Raw genomic sequence first — 21,697 nt, 5'->3', positions numbered from 1 at the left:
TCTGATGTGTTCTGTAGGGTCTGACAGTAGCTGGAACTATCAGTGGTACAAAGACAGGAATTATAATGTAGTATCCCAGTCTGGTTACAGTAACATTGGAGTCTCTCACATCATCAGTAGAGCTGATGTGTCTGACCAGGGTCAGTACTGGTGTGAAGGGTACAGAGTGTCTAGACCCACATCTTCACAACTTAGTAATGCTATTACTCTCACTGTAAAAGGTAAAGTACTTTGTTCTGTTCTCTCTCTTGTCATACAGATAGATAGACGCTGTTGTTTCTGAGTCAATCATGTAGACATTTTCTGTGTGTCTGTAGACTATTCTGCCTCACTGAATTCTGATCAGTTACCCATCAAGAGGACATATCATGCAGCAGATCAGATCCATGTTTTCCAGATGCATCAAACACGTTTCTTGATTCCAACAGATAGTCGTCTGACAGCTACACTGAGTTCTGACAAAGAGGACGTATTCACAGGAGACAGTGTGACACTGAGCCGTACTGTAGAGTCTTCTGGATGGAAGTTTTACTGGTACAGACACAGAACAGACTCTACACCTGTCACGTTCCTGACCTATTTATGTTAGTTTTGTGTGTTAGTTGGTCAGGACGTGAGGTTGGGTGGGCATTCTATGTTATCTGTTTCTATGTTGGTTTTGGTTTGCCTGGTATGGCTCTTGATTAGAGGCAGGTGGTTTGCGTTTGCCTCTAATTAAGAGTCATATTTAGGTAGGGCATTCTCACTGTTTGTTTGTGGGTGATTGTCTCCTGTGTCCGTATGTCTGTTTCGTACCACATAGGACTGTAGCGTTTGTTTGTTTCGTTTTCGTTTCGATGTCGTCTGTTACCTGTACGTAAGTTTATGTTTAGTTATGTAAGTTTATGTTCAGGTCTCGTCAACGTCGTTTTGTTATTTTGTAGTTTTGCAAGTGTTTGTTTCGTTTCGTGTTGCCATCTTTATCGTTGTGTTAATAAAGATGGCTTATTTCCCAAAGCCTGCGTTTTGGTCTGAGGATCCTTCTCTCCTCACCTCATCCGAGGATGAGGAGAGCGTCACCCGTTACAGAATCACCCACCAACAAGCTAAGACCAAGCGGCAAGGGAAAACGAAACGGAGTAAGGGACAAGAGAGAAAGGATTTCTGGACATGGGAACAGATAATGAATGGAGAAGGTCCCTGGGCTAAGGCAGAAGAAAATCGCCGTTCACAGGAAGAGAGGGAGGCAGCTAAAGCCCAGGAGCGGTGGTTTGAGGAGGCAGCAAGGAGACGTGGCTGGAAGCCCGAAAAGCCGTGGGAACAGGTGGAGGCACTGAGGAGAGCAGAGGCTACCGGGGAGAGGAACCGGAGCTATGAGGGAACGCGTCTGGCACGGAAGCCAAAAAAGCCCGTGAGTAATTCCCAAAAATTTCTTGGGGGGGGGCTAGGAGATAGTGGGCCAAGGGCAGGTAGGAGACCTGCGCCCACTTCCCAGGCTTACCGTGGAGAGCGGGAGTACGGGCAGGCGCCGTGTTACGCAGTAGAGCGCACGGTGTCTCCTGTACGAGTGCATAGCCCAGTGCGGGTTATTCCACCTCCCCGCACTGGTAGGGCTAGATTGAGTATTGAGCCAGGTGTCATGAGGCCGGCTCAACGCGTCTGGTCTCCAGTGCGTCTCCTCGGGCCGGCATACATGGCACCTGCCTTACGCATGGTTTCCCCGGTTCGCCTACATAGCCCGGTGCGGGTTATTCCACCTCCCCGCACTGGTCGGGCAACCGGGAGCATTCAACCAGGTAGGGTTGGGCAAGCTCAATGCTCAAGAGTGCCAGTACGTCTCCACGGTCCGGTATTTCCGGCACCACCTCCCCGCCCCAGCCTAGTACCTACAGTGTATACACTACGCACTAGGCTACCAGTGCGTATCCTGAGCCCTGTTCCTCCTCCACGCACTCTCCCTGTAGTGCGTGTATCTAGCCCGGTGCCTCCAGTTCCGGCCCCACGCACTAAGCTACCTGTGCGTCTCCAGAGCCCTGAACCCACTGTATCTTCTCCCCCTACTAATCCTGATGTGCTTGTCCTCAGCCCGGTGTCAACAGTGCCGGTACCACGCATCAGGGATAGAGTAGGCTTTGAGAATACAGTGTGCCCTGTTCCTGCTCCCCGCACTAGTAGGAAGGTGCTTGTCATTAGCACGGTGCCTCCAGTTCCGGCACCACGCACCAGGTCTACAGTGCGCCATATCCGGCCAGAGCCATCCGTCTCCCCAGCGCCATCTGAGCCATCCGTCTCCCCAGCGCCATCTGAGCCATCCGTCTCCCCAGCGCCATCTGAGCCATCCGTCTCCCCAGCGCCATCTGAGCCATCCGTCTCCCCAGCGCCGTCTGAGCCATCCGTCTGCCAGGAGCCTGCAAAGCCGCCCGTCTGCCATGAGCCTGCAAAGCCGCCCGTCTGCCATGAGCCTACAGAGCCGTCAGCCAGACAGGAGCCGCTAGAGCCGTCAGCCAGACAGGAGCCGCTAGAGCCGCCAACCAGACAGGATCTGCCAGAGCCGCCAACCAGACAGGATCTGCCAGAGCCGCCAACCAGACAGGATCTGCCAGAGCCGCCAACCAGACAGGATCTGCCAGAGCCGCCAACCAGACAGGATCTGCCAGAGCCGCCAACCAGACAGGATCTGCCAGAGCCGCCAGCGAGCCATGAGCAGCCAGAGCCGTCAGAGCGCCATGAGCAGCCAGAGCCGTCAGAGCGCCATGAGCAGCCAGAGCCGTCAGAGCGCCATGAGCGTCGAGAGCCGTCAGCCTGCCATGAGCGTCGAGAGCCGTCAGCCTGCCATGAGCGTCGAGAGCCGTCAGCCTGCCATGAGCGTCGAGAGCCGTCAGCCTGCCATGAGCGTCGAGAGCCGTCAGCCTGCCATGAGCGTCGAGAGCCGTCAGCCTGCCATGAGCGTCGAGAGCCGTCAGCCAGCCATGAGCATCGAGAGTCGTCAGTCAGCCATGAGCTGCCCTTCAGCCTGAAAAGGCTAGATACCCAGAACTGCCCATCAGTCCAGAGCTGTCTCTCTGTCCGGAGCTGCCTTTCAGTCCGGAGTTGCCCCTCTATCCTGATCTCCCTCTCTATCTTTATCTACCTCTATATTCTTATCTATCCCTCTTTCTTGATTTATCTCTCTGTCCCGGTGTTGTCCCTATTAGATATGTTGTTAAGGGAATTTTGTGGGGGTCAAAAGAGGGTGGACATTCTTGGAGGGAGGAAGTTAGGATGGATTATGGTGGGGTGGGAACCGCGCCCCGAGCCTGAACCACCACCGTGGTTAGATGCCCACCCAGACCCTCCCCTAGACTTTGTGCTGGTGCGTCCGGAGTTCGCACCTTGTGGGGGGGGTACTGTCACGTTCCTGACCTATTTATGTTAGTTTTGTGTGTTAGTTGGTCAGGACGTGAGGTTGGGTGGGCATTCTATGTTATCTGTTTCTATGTTGGTTTTGGTTTGCCTGGTATGGCTCTTGATTAGAGGCAGGTGGTTTGCGTTTGCCTCTAATTAAGAGTCATATTTAGGTAGGGCATTCTCACTGTTTGTTTGTGGGTGATTGTCTCCTGTGTCCGTATGTCTGTTTCGTACCACATAGGACTGTAGCGTTTGTTTGTTTCGTTTTCGTTTCGATGTCGTCTGTTACCTGTACGTAAGTTTATGTTTAGTTATGTAAGTTTATGTTCAGGTCTCGTCAACGTCGTTTTGTTATTTTGTAGTTTTGCAAGTGTTTGTTTCGTTTCGTGTTGCCATCTTTATCGTTGTGTTAATAAAGATGGCTTATTTCCCAAAGCCTGCGTTTTGGTCTGAGGATCCTTCTCTCCTCACCTCATCCGAGGATGAGGAGAGCGTCACCCGTTACAACACCAGTAACCACAACCTCGGATACTCCTACACACTCAGCTGGGTCAGTGTCTCTGATGGAGGACAGTACTGGTGCAGAGCTGGGAGAGGAGACCCAGTCTACTACACCCTGTACAGTGACCCAGTCCAGTTAAACATTACTGGTGAGTCTAAAACAGTTTTATGATAAATGTCTGTTATGGTGGATAGAAAGTATTTTAGGGTATAATATTTTGTCTGCTGATTGTATCCCAACAATTATAGTTAACTTGAAGTTATAAGTAAACCTAAACAAAAATACATGGTGCAACAGTTTATTCAGTTAGTTGTCTGTGTTGTGTCTGTGCAGAGAGACCTGTAGCTGTTCTGACCCTCCAACCCAACTGGACCCAGATATTCATTAGAGAGACTGTTACTATGAGATGTGACATACAGGGAGGAGGAGACTCTGACTGGAACTACAGATGGTATAAGAATAGGCAGTTATTGCTCACCTTAAACACAAAGCCTGAGTACAGAATCAGTCCTGTCTACTGGTCTAACAGTGGTTCATATACCTGTGTGGGTGTAAAGGGCAACAAGATCTCCAAGACCAGTGATGTTGTACAACTGACTGTGTCTGGTAAGTCTATCTAATCATGTATAAAATAATGTGGGTTCACTAGAATACTTTCTAAGATTTAAAGGTTGAAACCTGTCCTCTATCAAATCACAGATCAACCTCAACCTGTCCTGAGTATCTCTCCTCAGTGGCTGAACCCTGGAGACTCAGTGACTCTGAGCTGTGAAGTTGACAAGATGTCTACAGGCTGGAGGTTCTCCTGGTACAGGACTGTTCCCTACAGAGCTGGGTTACCCTCCCTATCAGACAAGTCTTACTCTCTACAGCCCCTATCTGACAATGGGACTAGTGAAGACTCCTACACTCTGATCCCTGCTGGTCCTACTCCCACAGGAGGATATGTGTGTAGAGCTGGGAGAGGAGACCCAGTCTATGACACACTCTACAGTGAACCTCAGTTTCTCTGGTCAGGAGGTAACTAACTGCATTGAAACTGTATTGAATTATATTTAAGTTAATCTCGTGTATGTGTGTACATGTGTGTGTATATATCTATATATACACAATCTGGATATTATTCTGTTTATTATTCTGGATATTATTCTGTTTATTATTCTGGATATTATCCTGTTTATTATTCTGCTTATTATTCTGGATATTATTCTGGATATTATTCTGTTTATTATTCTGGATATTATTCTGTTTATCATTCTGGATATTATTCTGTTTATCATTCTGGATATTATTCTGTTTATTATTCTGGATATTATTCTGGATATTATTCTGTTTATTATTCTGTTTATTATTCTGGATATTATTCTGTTTATTATTCTGGATATTATTCTGTTTATTATTCTGGATTGTCACGCCCTGACCTTAGTTATCTTTGTTTTCTTTGTTATTTTGGTTAGGTCAGGGTGTGACGAGGGTGGTTGGTTTAGTTTTTGTATTGTCTAGGTGTTTTTGTCCTGTCTAGGGTTTTTGTATATCTAGGGGTGTTTGTTAGTCTAGGTTTATTATAGGTCTATGGTGGCCTGAATTGGTTCCCAATCAGAGACAGCTGTTTATCGTTGTCTCTGACTAGGAATCCTATTTAGGTTGCCATTTTCCATTTTGGTTTTGTGGGTTATTGGATATGGTTAGTTGCCTGTCAGCACTTGGTTTATATAGTGTCATGGTCATGTTGTTAGTTTGTTTAGTGTTACTTACTTATTAAAAGAAGTATGTATTCATATCACGCTGCGCCTTGGTCTCATCAATACGACGAACGTGACAGAATAACCCACCTAACCAGGACCAAGCAGCGTGAAAGGGAGAAACAGTGCTTGGTGGAAAAATGGACCTGGGATGAAATACTGGACGGTAAAGGATCCTGGACGTGGGAGGAGATTTTGGCAGGAGAGGATCGTCTACCATGGATACAGGTGGAAACAATGTAGGAGGAACGGCGAAGTAAGAGAGGATAGCAACGACGTCGGGAGGTAGGCCACAGGAGCAGTCGGCGAAGAGCAGTCGGCGAAGTTGATGGGGTGAGTCTGAGATGGTCGAGGAGTTATTGGACAGATTGGAGGGGAGATTATGAGACATTCGAGGAGTTGTTGATGAAATTGGAGGAGAGTGAAGAGAGAGAGCTGTTGGTTTGGTGTAGTATGCACAGCATTCGCTCTGAGGAGCGTGTTAGCTGTCCGATGCCACCTGTGTCAGTTCCTCGTACTCATCCTGAAACGTGTTAAAGTTCCGGAACAATTGATGCCGGCTATACACACCAGGTCTCCAGTGTACCTTCACAACCCAGTGTGTCCTGTTCCTGCTCCTCGCACTCGCCCTGAGGTACGTGTCCCCAGCCCGGTACCACCAGTGCCGGCACCACGCACCAGGCCTCCAGTGCGCCTCCAGGGTCCAGTACTCCCTGTTCCTGCTCCTCGCACTCGCCCTGAGGTACGTGTCCCCAGCCCGGTACCACCAGTGCCGGCACCAGGCCTCCAGTGCGCCTCCAGGGTCCAGTACTCCCTGTTCCTGCTCCTCGCACTCGCCCTTAGGTACGTGTCCCCAGCCCGGTACCACCAGTGCCGGCACCACGCACCAGGCCTCCAGTGCGCCTCCAGGGTCCAGTACTCCCTGTTCCTGCTCCTCGCACTCGCCCTGAGGTACGTGTCCCCAGCCCGGTACCACCAGTGCAGGCACCACGCACCAGGCCTCCAGTGCGCCTCCAGGGTCCAGTACGCCCTGTTCCTGCGTGTCCCCAGCCCGGTACCACCAGTGCAGGCACCACGCACCAGACCTCCAGTGCGCCTCGGCAGTCCAGTACGCCCTGTTCCTGCTCCTCGCACTAGCCTTGAGGTACGTGTCTCCAGCCCGGTACCACCAGTGCCGGCACCAGGCCTCCAGTGCGCCTCCAGGGTCCAGTACGCCCTGTTCCTGCTCCTCGCACTCGCCCTGAGGTGCGTGTCCCCAGCCCGGTACCACCAGTGCGCCTCGGCAGTCCAGTACAGCCCCCTGTAAGACTAATAGCCATATGCTATTGACAGTTGTACAGGTGTAGGATCTTAATTTGACCAGTTTCTCACAGACGGAAAGTAATCCTGCAGCAAAAGGAAATCTGAACTATTGTGTGTATAATAACTAATGGACATTTTTGCAGGGCTTGATACATTGGTAGTTAGGGAAAATCAAGTCTAGAATACTAGAATCCTCTTTAATACAGTGTGATCAAATTAAGATCCTACACCTGTATTAAACTTATGGAACTAATGCTCTGATATCAAAGTATGCTGTACCTATTTAAAGTAAACCTCTAAAAAACATGTTGTGTGGTGATATGTTGCAGGTCCTTGAGGGAGATGGAAGGACACACCATTAGAGGAGGAGCAGGAGAAACCTGTGAACGTGGATTATACACACACATGCGCACACACATACACACATACAAACAAAATCACACACGCGCACACACACACAATAATACATTGTAAAAAATTTTTTTTTTGTTAAACACATATTTTATTGAATCATGGTTTAACTGTGTATAACTGTAACAGCGTTTTAAACAATGATATGGTGTTATGATGATGGATCTCATCTGCAGCTACAGCAATTGTATCTGTATTGTATTGTTGCTTTTTAAATTTGAGTCATTTAGCAGATGCTCTTATCCTGAGTGATTTACACGAGCAATTAGGGTTAAATGCCTTGAGGTACAGACCCATTTTTCACTTAGTCAGTTCGGGGATTCAAACCAGCAACATTTTGGTTGCTCCTAACCACTAGGCTAGCTGTTGCTTATAGAAGCACAAACAAAAAACATCAACAAATCTATAAATTGTGAGAGTAATGGAACTGGAAGAGATGATGAATGATCAGGGAAGCAGATTTGATGGTCTGAAGGTACTATGAGTGGAGGAGGGAGCCGGTCAGAATAGAAAGACTGTCAGTGTCCGTAGCTTCAGCAGAGCACCATGCTGTCCCCTCATGTCCTCCGTGCTCTGGCCTGGTGATGGTTAGCTTAGCTGGCTAGCCACTCCTCTCCACTAACTCTATGTAACTCCCACTTGGGTGATGCTATTATGCTGCCATAAAGGCACTAGAAGAATAATATTAGCAGTCAGAGTAGCTTATCCACTAGTCACAGCTATCTCCTCATGCAGTCCTCTCACTTCTTCTGCTTCTCTCCAGTGTTGTGGCTTTCTAGTCCATTCAAATCAAAAGTCTCCAAGCTAGCAAGTAAGCCAAGAAACTGGCACAGTCGAGCTTAAAATTCAATTATTATTCACAGATTCTGAAAAAGCAATCAAAAAGCTGATAAACATTGCAATACGAAAATACTTGAAGGCCCAGTGCAGTCGAAAGCGTGATTTCCTGTGATAGTTATATATACGTATATATATATCCATCCTATGAGGTTGGACTAATACTGTAAAATTGTGAAAATGATAATACCCTTTTAGTGTTAGATGTTTGAAAGGACTGCCTGATATTTCAGCCTGTTTTGGTGGCATGACGTTTTGGTCTACCTGGTGACATCACCAATTTAGTTTTCCCCTCCCCATTCAGACCACTAACAGTCAGTCCTAGCAACATTGTTGCTTGGGAAATCACTCTTTGCTAAGAAACTATAAGGTACTTAATTGTTTCCCAGAAACGATTTGGTATTAAGATAAAATCAGTGACATTGGACCGTTGAAAAACAACAAAATATGATTATATGTAAAAAATAAAATAAAATTATGGGCGCGATCATCCATGGCTGCCATAGCGGTGCCATCATGGCAATTAAAGGATCTTGCACTATACTTTAACATTAAACTACTGTTCCAAAACCATCACACACAAATACCTTGTGTTTTTAATTTTGAGATTTGGACATGTAATTGCAAAGGGGTCTTCCAAGAACATGATGGGGTCAACTTGGGGTCATGATAGGGGCTGCACCAAATGTTTGATGTATTATAATAATTGATTATGCTTATGTTGTATTAATAGAAGGGGAAGGGCTATAAGACTCCTCCCCCACTACATTTATAGGGTCCTGGACTACAGATTAGCAATATACATATTCATTATAAGGTTTAATATTGTTCCCCAGTTCATTTACAGTCTTTGCTTCTTATAAGAAACGGTCTGAGAGATGTGTGAGTTATTGCAGTCAAAACAGGGTGTCTGTGAGAAAGCGCCTCAAGGCTAAAAGAGATTCATAGACACAGAACCCTGCAGGGGAGTGAAAGATAAGAGACTAGTCAGACATACCACTATAAAGCAACTAGGAGAGTGGAAGATTATTGCTGAGTCCTTAGAAAACACTGGAACTATTGTCTCTCCTGCAAGTTTGTAAAACTGTATATGCATGGTCTTGGTCTCATGAGTAGAAGGTTTTGACGTAGGCAGTTACATCACTAGGGGTTGACTGCAAGCATATTATAAGCAACTTGGACTTTTCCTATTTTGCAGAACTCAGGACAGACATCAGTTGAATGTTTGATGTTTGATCTTTGACTTCTGTCTACAGCTGTATTTTGATTAAAATTGTTATGATTTATAAGTGCACATTTTGAACATTCCTTAAGTAAATAACGGAGCCCAGAAAAGTGGAACCAACAAACACAAGGTCAGACTCATAAGATTGGGTGTGGTATCTACATGGAAATAGTATCAATATTTCCATTACTGTGTTACATTCCATGTATAAACTACCTGACCAGGTCTTGCTCATAGCCACACCATCCTACAGACAAGGTCATCGTGATTAATGACAGTGTCCCTTCATGGTTGGTAAGGCCACTGTTCCTGTTAGGGGATTGCTGTGTCTATGTGTTTATATCCAACACAATCTCACACTAAATTAGTGCAAATATGTACTAAAAGTATTTCAGCAGATTTGGTGTGTTTTTGTGCTTTTTTGTGTGGCGCAATTCATGTGAAAATACATTTTGTGCGACTTAATTCATAGAAAAATACATTTTTTGGGGACAATCTTCGGAACAGCCTTTTGAAAGTTTTGGGAGCAATGCATTGTGGAAAATTATGTTCTACACTGCCTTTTTTTGTGTCCCATATTTATTCATATCAACCAGGTTGTCACCGAAATATTTATAATATAATAGTAGACGTATGTTTTTAAATGTTTTATTATTAATATCATTACTGTTTTCTATGCTTGTTTTTGCTTAATACTTTATGAGGGTTGCCAGATTGGAGCAAAAAACTGTATTTGTCAGGTTTTTGTGTGGTATCGTAATTCGTAGAAAAAGACACACATTTTCGTGCAACTTCATTCATAGGAAAAAACATTTTTGGGGGGCAAACTTCGGAACAGTCTATTGAAAGTTATTAGAGCAATGCATGATGGGCAATGGTGTTCTACACTGCCTTTTTTTGTGTCCCACAAAAACAAATGTGTTAACAACACACTGATATAATTATAATATAATAGTATCCTTGCGTTATTTTTTATTTGATTAATGCCAATACTGTTTTCTATGGTTGTTTTCACTTAACTTTGGGATACTGGTGCACTTGTAGTAAGGAAGGCCCTTTTTTTGTAGGCAACATTAGGCCTACGCGATTTTCTTCATAACGCATTTCATATTCCGTGGAGCTTACATTACACAATCTTCTTAAATGCATTGAGTACAAGTCTCCACTTTTTCATGGATGTTACATCATTTCTTTCATAATGCATTTTATACAAAGCTATGTTGAATTTATGAAGGTTATCAGATTGTAAAAAAAATACAGATCTTTTTTTTGTGGTATCGATTAAGGTATTTGATTGGGGAATGGGGATACCTTTTATTATAGAAAATTATAATACACACCACCTCTGGGGAATAACATGTTGAGCAAAGTGGTATAGGAGAGTCTGACAAAAAAGTATTCTCCAATGAGAACCAAGAGCAGCCTAGCTTTGTCCTTCATGATTGGGAAAGGCCTTGATTCTAGGCTGTAGAAAATCCTACATCCATCACATCAAAAGAGAACGGGATGTATCAACAGTGATTCATATTATTGGTTTGCATCCAAAAAAAGGATCGTTTTTTTTTTTTGCTTCATAACACACTTACATCATTTGTCTACCCATATGATGTGGATATTGTCGGGTTATATAAGCTTCAGTAACAAACTAACAACATGGTTGTAATAACACTTTAATAAACAGGTCGTTTGTAAATGTGTAGAATGTGTTTGTTTTGGGTCCACACTGGTAAGTTAACTTATTTAAATTAGACAGTCACAGAGGATTTTCTACTGAATAACTGGACAGCGCTTAGCACTTTCCATTCAGCTTCAGGCAACTTTGATCACAGCTGGAGTGACTACTTCTGTCTGTCATGCTCATTGTTGCTTATCCATTGTTCACTAGAAATATCAATGGAATTGCACCCGACTCAAAGTGGAAAAACCACCACTAGATCACATACCTAGACGTGAGCTGGACGTGATTCCAACGCTGCCACCAATGTAACTGAAGAAAGTTAAAGCTGCAACAGGGACTCTAACCAGGGCTCATACACGGCAAAGTGAGCTCTAACGGCCATTGCCATCAAAGCCTAGTATTAATCTGGGCAGAGGCAGAAGGCCTACAATGATGGCATATACCTTGTTATAATAGCCTAAATAAATACAGTGGATTTGAATTGTTCAGGCTGGAAGTTTTCTGTCTGTGACGGAGGTCAGTGCACACTGTACCAGGATTCTCTGTCAGTCTCTGAGGTCAACATCACCGTCTCCAGTGGTAATGGATTCATCCAGTGTATCGTCAACAATCATGTCAGCACAGAGGCCAAATCACAACGAATGAAGAACATATGTAGGTTTAATTAACTCACTTCCACTTTCTGTGCATTCGTCTATCATTAGAAAAAAAAATCAACTAAGTTTTAACATCATTGCAGTTATATATTTCTCCAGCAAAAATTTGGATAATGCTGTTTTTGTGTGTGTATGTGTGTTTGTGTGTGTGTGTGTGTGTGACACCTAAGGTATTGGTGAGAAGAAGGGGATCGCTGCAGCATCACTAGTTGGCATCATTGTGTTCATTGTTACTGGTGGATTATTCTTAGTTGGTGTAGGATGCATCATATCAACCAGAAGACACCAATCCCCTAAAGAAAAACTGCTACTGAAGGTACCCTCTACATCATTAATCTATGTTTAAACAACCGCAGAGTCTTTTGATGCACCGGTGCGTACATTTAAGTAACATAATAATAAAATCCACATACAAATCTGTCAGGTTAAGCTAGAGATGTCTGTTTTTTTGCATGGGCTGCATCTCAATCAACCGCAGATACGGAATGCCGCCATTGGCGGATGTGGTAGATTGAGATGCAGCCCATACTACAGCAGTGTTTGTCAGACCCTAAGACATTCCTGAAATCGGTTGTCTCAGGAAAACGTTTTTAGCGTCTGTTTGGGCTACAAACTAATGTGACCCCAGGGGAGATTTGGTTGTTCTCCATTTTGCTCTTTGACCTGTTAAATCCTTTCTTACATCAGCTGATGTCACAAAGTGCTGTACAGAAACCCAACCTTAAACCCCAAACAGCAAGCAATGCAGGTATAGAAGCACGGTGGCTAGGAAAAACTCCCTGGAAAGAACCTAGGAAGAAACCTAGAGAGGAACCAGGCTTTGAGGGGCGGCCAGTCCTCTTCTGGCTGTGCCGGGTGGAGATTATAGCAGAACATGGCCAAGATGTTAAAATGTTCATAGATGACCAGCAGGGTCAAATATTAATTATTGGTATTGGTTAAAAAAAATTATGAAAGTATGGAGGCATTTTTGTGCCTACCACAAAAATGAGTTAAATATGTGTCAAGGCCAAATTCAATATTTTATCAAAACATTTATAAAATCTAAATCAAATAGCTAAATGGCCCATGGTATGACCATGTTAAAGCAATTCCCCAACCTCCCAACGTCTTAGACTCTTGAGAAATGTATACAACATTTGCATGTTATGATTACTCATCTCCTAACAGGCCGTTGTTCCAGAAGATGACAACCCAGTGAGCACTATACCAGGAAGACCAGAACCACAGAACACCCCTGGATCTGAGGTGACATCTATCTATGTTACTGCTGGGAGACCAGGAGCAGTACCAGCAGCAGCAGAAGGAGAAGAGGGGCATCCAGGGGACAAGGAGTACACTTCACCAGAAGAGAGGAAAGAACCACAGTCCCCCCAACAGGCAGAGACATTCTACAACACCCTACAGATACCAGCTGCAGCACAGCGCCACCCAGTGGGCAAAGGACATAATCTAAAGAAACCAGACACGGTGTACTGCACAATAGGAGATTACCCCTCCATTCTTCTCAGAGACCCACTGATGTTACATTGATTAAGATTTAACCCGTAGACCTAGGTACCGAATGCAAACACAGGGGAAATTATGAAGGAGAGAGAATTCTGACAATGTTTTTTGTTTGTTTATGTCTAAATTCATCCAAATTCAAAGTGGCAATCTGCGATTGCTACATACTTTTACATGAATTGTATATAACTATTGATTCATGCAGAATACAACATATGCTTGTTTAACTCCATTGTTTGTAAAAATTGTAATTCAATTGGTGGCAGGGTACCCGAGTTATTATTATTTGAACTGCAGATTTCCCCTTTAGCGGTAGAGCGTTTTGCATACTGCCTTATTTCTGTAAATGAAAACTAAAACATGCAGATGAATACAGTATCACTGTACATGCTTTAAAATAACTTTTATACACAAAACAGCTGAATTGAAAATGGGAAACCAATCCAATCAATCAAATTGACCAATCAATAAGTAAATACATAAACCAATCATTCAATTAATAAATAAATCAAGCAAGCAACAACCAACCTAGTATGTAATAATGTTTATTTTTTTAAGTATGTCTAATTATTTTATACGATGAGAAATCATATTTACAAATATAACTATAAAAGGTATCTGTCACATCCAGCTGGTTATGTGGAGGAACTACAGATATGTCAGTCAATTCTGACTAAAAGCATTTGTCCTGTGGACAAAAGCTCACATACCGGAGTCGCTGCAGTTCTGGATTTTCTGGAAACCCAATTTGACGCAGCGCTCCACTGCCGCTTCCCCTCCTTGATTGTAGATGATCGCCTTTGGCTAGTGTAGCCATAGAGATAGATAGAGAACTATAGTGCCCAAAATAGTATTTTAGCATGGTCATCAGCATTGAGGGCTTTCGCGATTTTGAAGAAGTCAACTGGGTGGGACTTCTATGGGTTAAGAAAGGATCACATAATTCCATCTAGGTCATCAGGAGGGATCAGACAATGAATTATACTTGTGAGCAAACATTCCATAACTGCAGGTGGCAGTAAATAGCCAACCTTGGTTTATACCAAGACATGTCAACCATCTCAACGGACATGGTTGACATGTCTTGCAGACAGGCAGTCAAAGTAGTTGTGTTATTTTTCAGCAACTCTGGCTACGATATGGCAGCAACTACAAAGATTAGCCTACATCATCACACAAAACGCAGATTGTATTTGCTCCAATGCAATGTGTGGAGACTGCATCCTTCCGGTGCAAATACAATTGCCTTTAAAACAGACAGAGAAGGTTGTAACCCATTCGTTCAAATGAGGCAGAGACTTAAGCTACATCCTCATGGTTCAGCATACATTATGGGTTAGTTTTCCTGGACATAGATTAAGTCTAGTCCCGGACTATAAACTACTTTAAATGGAGAATCTTCATTGAATATGCTTCTTAGTCCAGGACTGAATTAAAGGGATTACAAACCAACCCAGTTGCTTAGTATTATTTTTTTTCTGTTTCATTTTACACTGGAATATATGTATTGGAGATGTATGTTAATAATACTAAAAAAACTTTAATTTGATATAAAATGGTACTTTACACCATGGAGATTAATGTGTAAAGTCATGTGGCTGTGTGTTTGTGTGTGCGTGACTGTGTGCATGCATGGGTTTGTGTGTACCTGTGTGTCTGTGTGAGTGTGTGTGCGCGCGTGTGTGCATGTGTGAGTGTGCTATGCGTCTTCATGTTTCAGTCAATGTGAGTGTGTGTCTGCATGTAGGTGTGCTTTAACATAAGTATGTTCATATGTTTACTGAACAAAAATATAAACGCAACATGCAACAATTTCAAAGATTTTACTCAGATTTTACTTAAAGTTCATATAAATGAAATCAGTCAATTGAAATAAACTAATTAGGCCCTAATCTATGAATTTCATAGGACTGGGAATACATATATGTTAAAATTAGCTGAAATCTTTTTTCTTTTTTCTTTACCAAGTAAGACTATTCAAAATACACCCAATTGGGAGAATGACCCTAGATGTATTTCTCACATGCACAAGTACAGTAAAATGCTTAACTTGCGAGCCCTTCCCAACAATGCATTATTCAATATCAAAATAGTATAACAAAAAAATTAACAAAAACAAGAGAAAGAAAAAAGAAAAAAGAAGTAATTAATACAGCAGAGTGTAAGCTATATACAGGGTCAGTGTCAGTACCAAGCTATATGTAAGCTATATACAGGGTCAGTGTCAGTACCAAGCTATATGTAAGCTATATACAGGGTCAGTGTCAGTACCAAGCTATATGTAAGCTACATACAGGGTCAGTGTCAGTACCAAGCTATATGTAAGCTATATACAGGGTCAGTGTCAGTACCAAGCTATATGTAAGCTATATACAGGGTCAGTGTCAGTACCAAGCTATATGTAAGCTACATACAGGGAAAGTGTCAGTACCAAGCTATATGTAAGCTATATACAGGGTCAGTGTCAGTACCAAGCTACATATAAGCTATATACAGAGTCAGTGTCAGTACCAAGCTATATACACGGCCAGTGTCCGTACCAAGCTATATGTAAGCTATATACAGGGTCAGCGCCCGTACTAAATTTACAGTGTGCAGGCATACTGGAGTAGTTTAGGTAGATATGTACTGCACATATAGGTAGGGATTAGGAGAAAGTGACTGGTAGCAGGATATATTTTTTTATATAATAATGTGAAACAATATAGCCGTGTAAACAGGGCTTAAAAGTGACTGGTAGGAGGAATACATTCGTATTTCAATGTGAAACATTTTAGAATTTATTCATGGTAATATATTCTGCGCATTCGGAAAGTATTCAGACCCCTTGACATTTTTCACATTTTGTTAGGTCACAGCCTTATTCTAAGTTGATTCAATCGTTTCCCCCTCATCAATCTACACAATACCCCACATTGACAAAGCAAAAACCGTTTTTTGAATTTTTTCCAAATCTCTATAAAAAAAATGGAAACATCACAATTAGATAAGTATTCAGACCATTTACTCAGTACTTTGTTGAAGCACCTCTTGGCAGTGATTGCAGCCTAGAGTCTTCTTGGGCATGACGTGTAACAGATGTAAATAGTATTCTCCTTGTGTTGTGTTTTGTCCAAATAAATCACATCAGCCAGTGGTCCCAGTTGAGCATCATTTATTTCTGTTGCTGTTGTTAAATGGGAAACAGCATGTTAGTTGTGCAGGGCTTAACGGTATTGATGGCTGTCGATGGCAAAATCCCTTGCATCACATTTTCATACTGGGTGAACAAAATACAATGCAAAATCCCTTGCATCACATTTTCATACTGGGCGAACAAAATACAATAAAAAATATAACATGTGTAAATACCTGTTGTTAAATAGGAAACAAGCATGTTAGTTGTGCAGGGCTTAACAGTGTTGATGGCTGTCGTTGGTAAAATTTGTAGCATGAAGACAACTGTGTTAGCATTGGGCTTATGTGACCATGACATCGGTGTATGCTAGCTAACACAATTATTTACAGCAATCATATGCCAAAGCACATCCCAGATAGCCCCTCAATCCCTAACAGGTACCAGATACCCACACATGTATAAATCAGTAATGTACTGAACCTTGTACACATTGTAAAATAGAAAATAGAAAACAATATTCAGAATGTGACCTACCCCTTGCATCACATTTTCATGCCGGGAAGACCTGACGTTCGTGATCTCCGCTTATCTGCAAGCGGGGCCAATCACAACATGCCTTATTGTCATCAGAGTTGAACCAACCAATAAGAATGCTTGAACATTAAATACACCTTTCTTTAGAGGCAAGTGGAAACATAGCCAACCCTGTTACATGTGCTTAGGGTTGTTGTCCTGCTGGAAGGTGAACCTTCGCCCCAGTCTGAGGTCCAGAGTGCTCTGGAGCAGGTTTTTGTCAAGGATCTCTCTGTACCTTCTTCCATTCATCTTTCCCTCGATCCTGACTAGTCTCCCAGTCCCTGCCACTGAAAAACACTGCAGATATGGTTGTCCTCCTTTCTCCCATTTACACAAGGGAACTCTAGAGCTCTGTCAGAGTGACCACCGGGTGACCTCCCCCAATTGCTCAGTTTGGCTGGGTGGAGTCTTGGTGGCTCCAAACTTCTTCGTTTTAAGAATGATGGAAGCCACTGTGTTCTTGGAGACCTTCAGTGCTGCAGAAATGTTTTGGTACCCTTTCCCAGATCTGTGCCTCGACACAATCCTGACTCGGAGATATACAGATAATTCCCTTGACCGGATGGCTTGGTTTTTGGCCTGACATGCATTGTCAACTGTGGGACCTTATATAGACAAGTGTGTGCCTTTCCAAATCATGTCCAATCAATTGAATTTACCACAGGTGGACTCCAATCAAGTTGTAGAAACATCTCAAGGATGATCAATGGAAACAGGATGCAATTTCGAGTCTCATAGCAAAGGGTCTGTCATTATGGGGCATTGTGTAAAGATATTATTTAGAATAAACCGTTAACGTAACAAAATATTGTGTGAGGATAGTTTGTGAAAAGCAGTTACTTTATATTAACATGTACAGTTGAAGTTGGAAGTTTACATACACCTTAGCCAAATACATTTAAATTTAGATTTTTCACAATTCCTGACATTTAATCCAAGTAAAAATTCCCGGTCTTAGGTCAGTTAGGATCCCCACTTTCTTTTAAGAATGTGAAATGTCAGAATAATAGTAGAGAGAATGATTTATTTCAGCTTTTAATTCTTTCATCACATTCCCAGTGGGTCAGAAGTTTACATGCACTTAATTAGTATTTGGTAGCATTGCCTTTAAAACATGATGCTGCCACGCCCCGTGCTTCATGGTTGGGATGGTGTTCTTCGGCTTGCAAGCCACCCCGTTTTTCCTCCAAACATAATGATGGTCATCAGACCAGAGGACATTTCTCTAAAAAGTACAGTCTTTGTCCCCATGTGCAGTTGCAAACCGTAGTCTGGCTTTTTAATGGCGTTGTTGGAGCAGTGGATTCTTCCTTGCTGAGCGGCCTTTCAGGTTATGCCGATATAGGAGTCGTTTTACTGTGGATATAGATACTTTTGTACCTGTTTCCTCCAGCATTTTCACAAGGTCCTTTGTTCTGTGATTGATTTGCACTTTTCACACCGAAGTACGTTCATCTCTAGGAGACAGAACGTGTCTCCTTCCTGAGCAATATGATGGCTGCGTGGTCCCATGGTGTTTATACTTGCGTACTATTGTTTGTACAGATGAACGTGGTACCTTCAGGCGTTTGGAAATTGCTCCCAAGGATGAGCCAGACTTGTGGAGGTCTACAATTTTTTTTCTGAGGTCTTGGCTGATTTCTTTTGATTTTCCCATGATGTCAAGCAAAGAGGCACTGAATTTGAAGGTAGGCTTTGAAATACATCCACAGGTACACCTCCAATTAACTAAAATGATGTCAATTAGCCTATCAGAAGCTTCTAAAGCCATGACATCATTTTCTGGAATTTCCCACGCTGTTAAAAGGCACAGTCAACTTAGTGTATGTAAACTTCTGACCCACTGGGATACAGTGAATTATAAGTGAAATAATCTGTCTGTAAACAATTGTTGGAAAAATGACTTGTGTCATGCACAAAGTAGATGTCCTAAACAACTTGCCAAAACTATAGTTTGTTAACAAGAAGTTATCTTACAGGTCGTATAAACTGGTCAAACCAAGTAGAGAATCAATCTTCAGGATGTTGTTATCATATATATCCAAAAACGTTCCAACCGGAGAATTCCTTCGTGTCTGTAGAAGTTATGGAATGCAAGGCAATATCATGTGGAATGCGCATGACCAGGAACTGGCAATTTGCCAGACCACTGACTCATTCCCCTCTCATCCGGCCCCACAACACAGTATAAGCTTCATTCAACGTTCTACAGACTGTTGACATCTAGTGGAAGGCGTAGGAAGTGCAAACAGATCCATATCTTACTGAGGATTGAATAGGCGATGAGTTGAACATCGACCAGTCTCAGAATTCTCACTTCCTGTTTGGATTATTTCTCAGGTTTTTGCCTGCCATATGAGTTCTGTTATACTCACATACATCATTCAAACAGTTTTAGAAACTTCAGAGTGTTTTCTATCCAATAGTAATAATAAAATGCATATATTAGCATCTGGGACAGAGTAGGAGGCAGTTCACTTGGGCATGCTAATCATCCAAAAGTGAAAATGCTGCTCCCTATCACAAAGAAGTTAACAAGAAATTTGTGGAGTGGTTGAAAAACGAGTTTTAATGACTCCAAACTAAGTGTATGTAAACTTCTGACTTCAACTGTATAAGCAATTCAGCTTTTAGCTGCCGTTTATGCCATAAAGTCTAGTGGTTAGGGGCAACCAAAAGGTTGCTGGTACAAATCTCCGCCTTCAACTGAATTTCTAGATGAAATACAAATACATTTTGGTGAAAAGGTGACTGGATGATGTTGTGTGTTGCACTTAGTGAAAATGCCTTTAGAGTTTTGAACCAACTGCCTGTGTCACGCCCTGGCCTTAGTATTCTTTGTTTTCTTTATTATTTTAGTTAGGTCAGGGTGTGACATGGGGAATGTTTGTGTTTTGTTGGTTTTGGGTGTTTCTATGGTAAAGGGGTTGTTGGGTGTAGTATATGGGTTTGTGTTGAGTACATGTGTCTAGCATTGTCTATGTATGTTTAGTTGTCTAGGAGAGTCTATGGTTACCTGAATGAGTTCCCAATTAGAGACAGCTGATTTCGGTTGTCTCTGATTGGGAGCCTTATTTAGGGTAGCCATAGGCTTTCATTTGTTGTGAGTAGTTGTCTATGTGATACGTTTGTAGCCAGTGTGTGCACATCGTTGTTTAGCTTCACGATCGTTTTCTTGTTTTGTTTAGTGTTTAAGTGTTTTTGTTTCGTTTGCCTTCTTCGTTAATAAAAAGGAGATGGCTTATTTTCCTAAAGCTGCGTTTTGGTCCTTCAATCCTCCACACGATCGTGACAGAACTACTCACCATTACAGGACCAAGCGGCATGGAAAGCGGCAACAGGACCCACCTACACAGGATTCGTGGACATGGGAGGAGATACTGGATGGTAAGGGGCCGTGGGCACAACCGGGAGAATATCGCCTTCCTCGTGAAGAGCTGGAGGCAGCTAAAGCCGAGAGGAGGCGATATGAGGAGGCAGCACGGAGACAAGGCTGGAAGCCGTGAGTACAACCCAAAAATTTCTTGGGGGGGGCCTTAAAGGGAGTGTGGCGAAGTCAGGTAGGAAACCTGCGCCTACTCCCTGTACTTACCGTGGAGAGCGAGAGTACGGGCAGACACCGTGTTACGCAGTAGAGCGCACGGTGTCTCCTGTACGCGTGCATAGCCCGGTTCGGTACATTCCAGCTCCACGTATCGGCCGGGCTAGACTGAGCGTTGAGCCGTATGTCATGAAGCCGGCCAACGCATCTGGTCACCAGTGCGTCTCCTCGGGCCGGCGTACATGGCACCAGCCTTACGCATGGTGTCCCCGGTTCGCCTACATAGGCCGGTGCGGGTTTTTCCACCTCCCCGCACTGGTCAGGCGACGGGGAGCATACAACCAGGTAGGGTTGGGCAGGCTCGGCGCTCAAGGGAGCCAGTACGCCTGCACGGTCCGGTATTTCCGGCGCCACCTCCCCGCCCCAACCCAGTACCACCAGTGCCTCCTCCACGCACTAGCTATATGGTGCGTGTCTCCAGCCCTTTACCACCAGTGCCTAAACCACGCACCAATTCTCCTGTGTGTCCCCAGAGTCCTGTGCGTCCTGTTGCTGCTCCCCGCACTAGCCCTGAGATGCGTGTCCCCAGCCCGGTACCACCAGTCCCGGCACCACGCACCAGGCCTACAGTGCGCCTCAGCCGGCAGGAGTCTGCCGTCTGCACAGCGATGCCTGAACTGCCCGTCTGCCAAGCGCCATCTGAGCCATCCGTCTCCCCAGCGCCATCTGAGCCATCCATCTCCCCAGCGCCATCTGAGCCATCCGTCTCCCCAGCGCCATCTGAGCCATCCGTCTCCCCAGCGCCGTCTGAGCCATCCGTCTGCCATGAGCCTGCAAAGCCGCCCGTCTGCCATGAGCCTGCAAAGCCGCCCGTCTGCCATGAGCCTACAGAGCCGTCCGCCAGACAGGAGCCGCTAGAGCCGTCCGCCAGACAGGAGCCGCTAGAGCCGTCCGCCAGACAGGATCTGCCAGAGCCGCCAACCAGACAGGATCTGCCAGAGCCGCCAACCAGACAGGATCTGCCAGAGCCGCCAACCAGACAGGATCTGCCAGAGCCGCCAACCAGACAGGATCTGCCAGAGCTGTCAGCTAGCCATGAGCAGCCAGATCCGTCAGCCAGCCATGAGCAGCCAGATCCGTCAGCCAGCCATGAGCAGCCAGATCCGTCAGCCAGCCATGAGCAGCCAGATCCGTCAGCTAGCCATGAACAGCCAGATCCGTCAGCTAGCCATGAGCA

General features: G+C 44.1%; 1 protein-coding gene across 1 annotated transcript in view; it reads left to right on the top strand.

Annotated features, from left to right (window-relative positions):
* The first annotated feature begins 299 nt into the window (after positions 1-299).
* LOC129835471 (leukocyte immunoglobulin-like receptor subfamily B member 2) overlaps positions 300-21,697 on the top strand; it is a 77,415-nt gene continuing 56,017 nt past the window's right edge. Inside the window, 4 exon segments of the mRNA XM_055901108.1 lie at positions 300-562; positions 3,770-4,016; positions 4,166-4,474; positions 4,568-4,888. Coding sequence (XP_055757083.1) covers positions 398-562; positions 3,770-4,016; positions 4,166-4,474; positions 4,568-4,888 — 1,042 coding nt within the window. The 5' untranslated portion in view covers positions 300-397.

Source organism: Salvelinus fontinalis, chromosome 36 (assembly GCF_029448725.1).
Source record: "Salvelinus fontinalis isolate EN_2023a chromosome 36, ASM2944872v1, whole genome shotgun sequence".
NCBI lineage: Eukaryota > Metazoa > Chordata > Actinopteri > Salmoniformes > Salmonidae > Salvelinus > Salvelinus fontinalis.
Note: the sequence above shows the minus strand (reverse complement) of the source record. Positions and strands in the feature narration are given on the sequence as shown.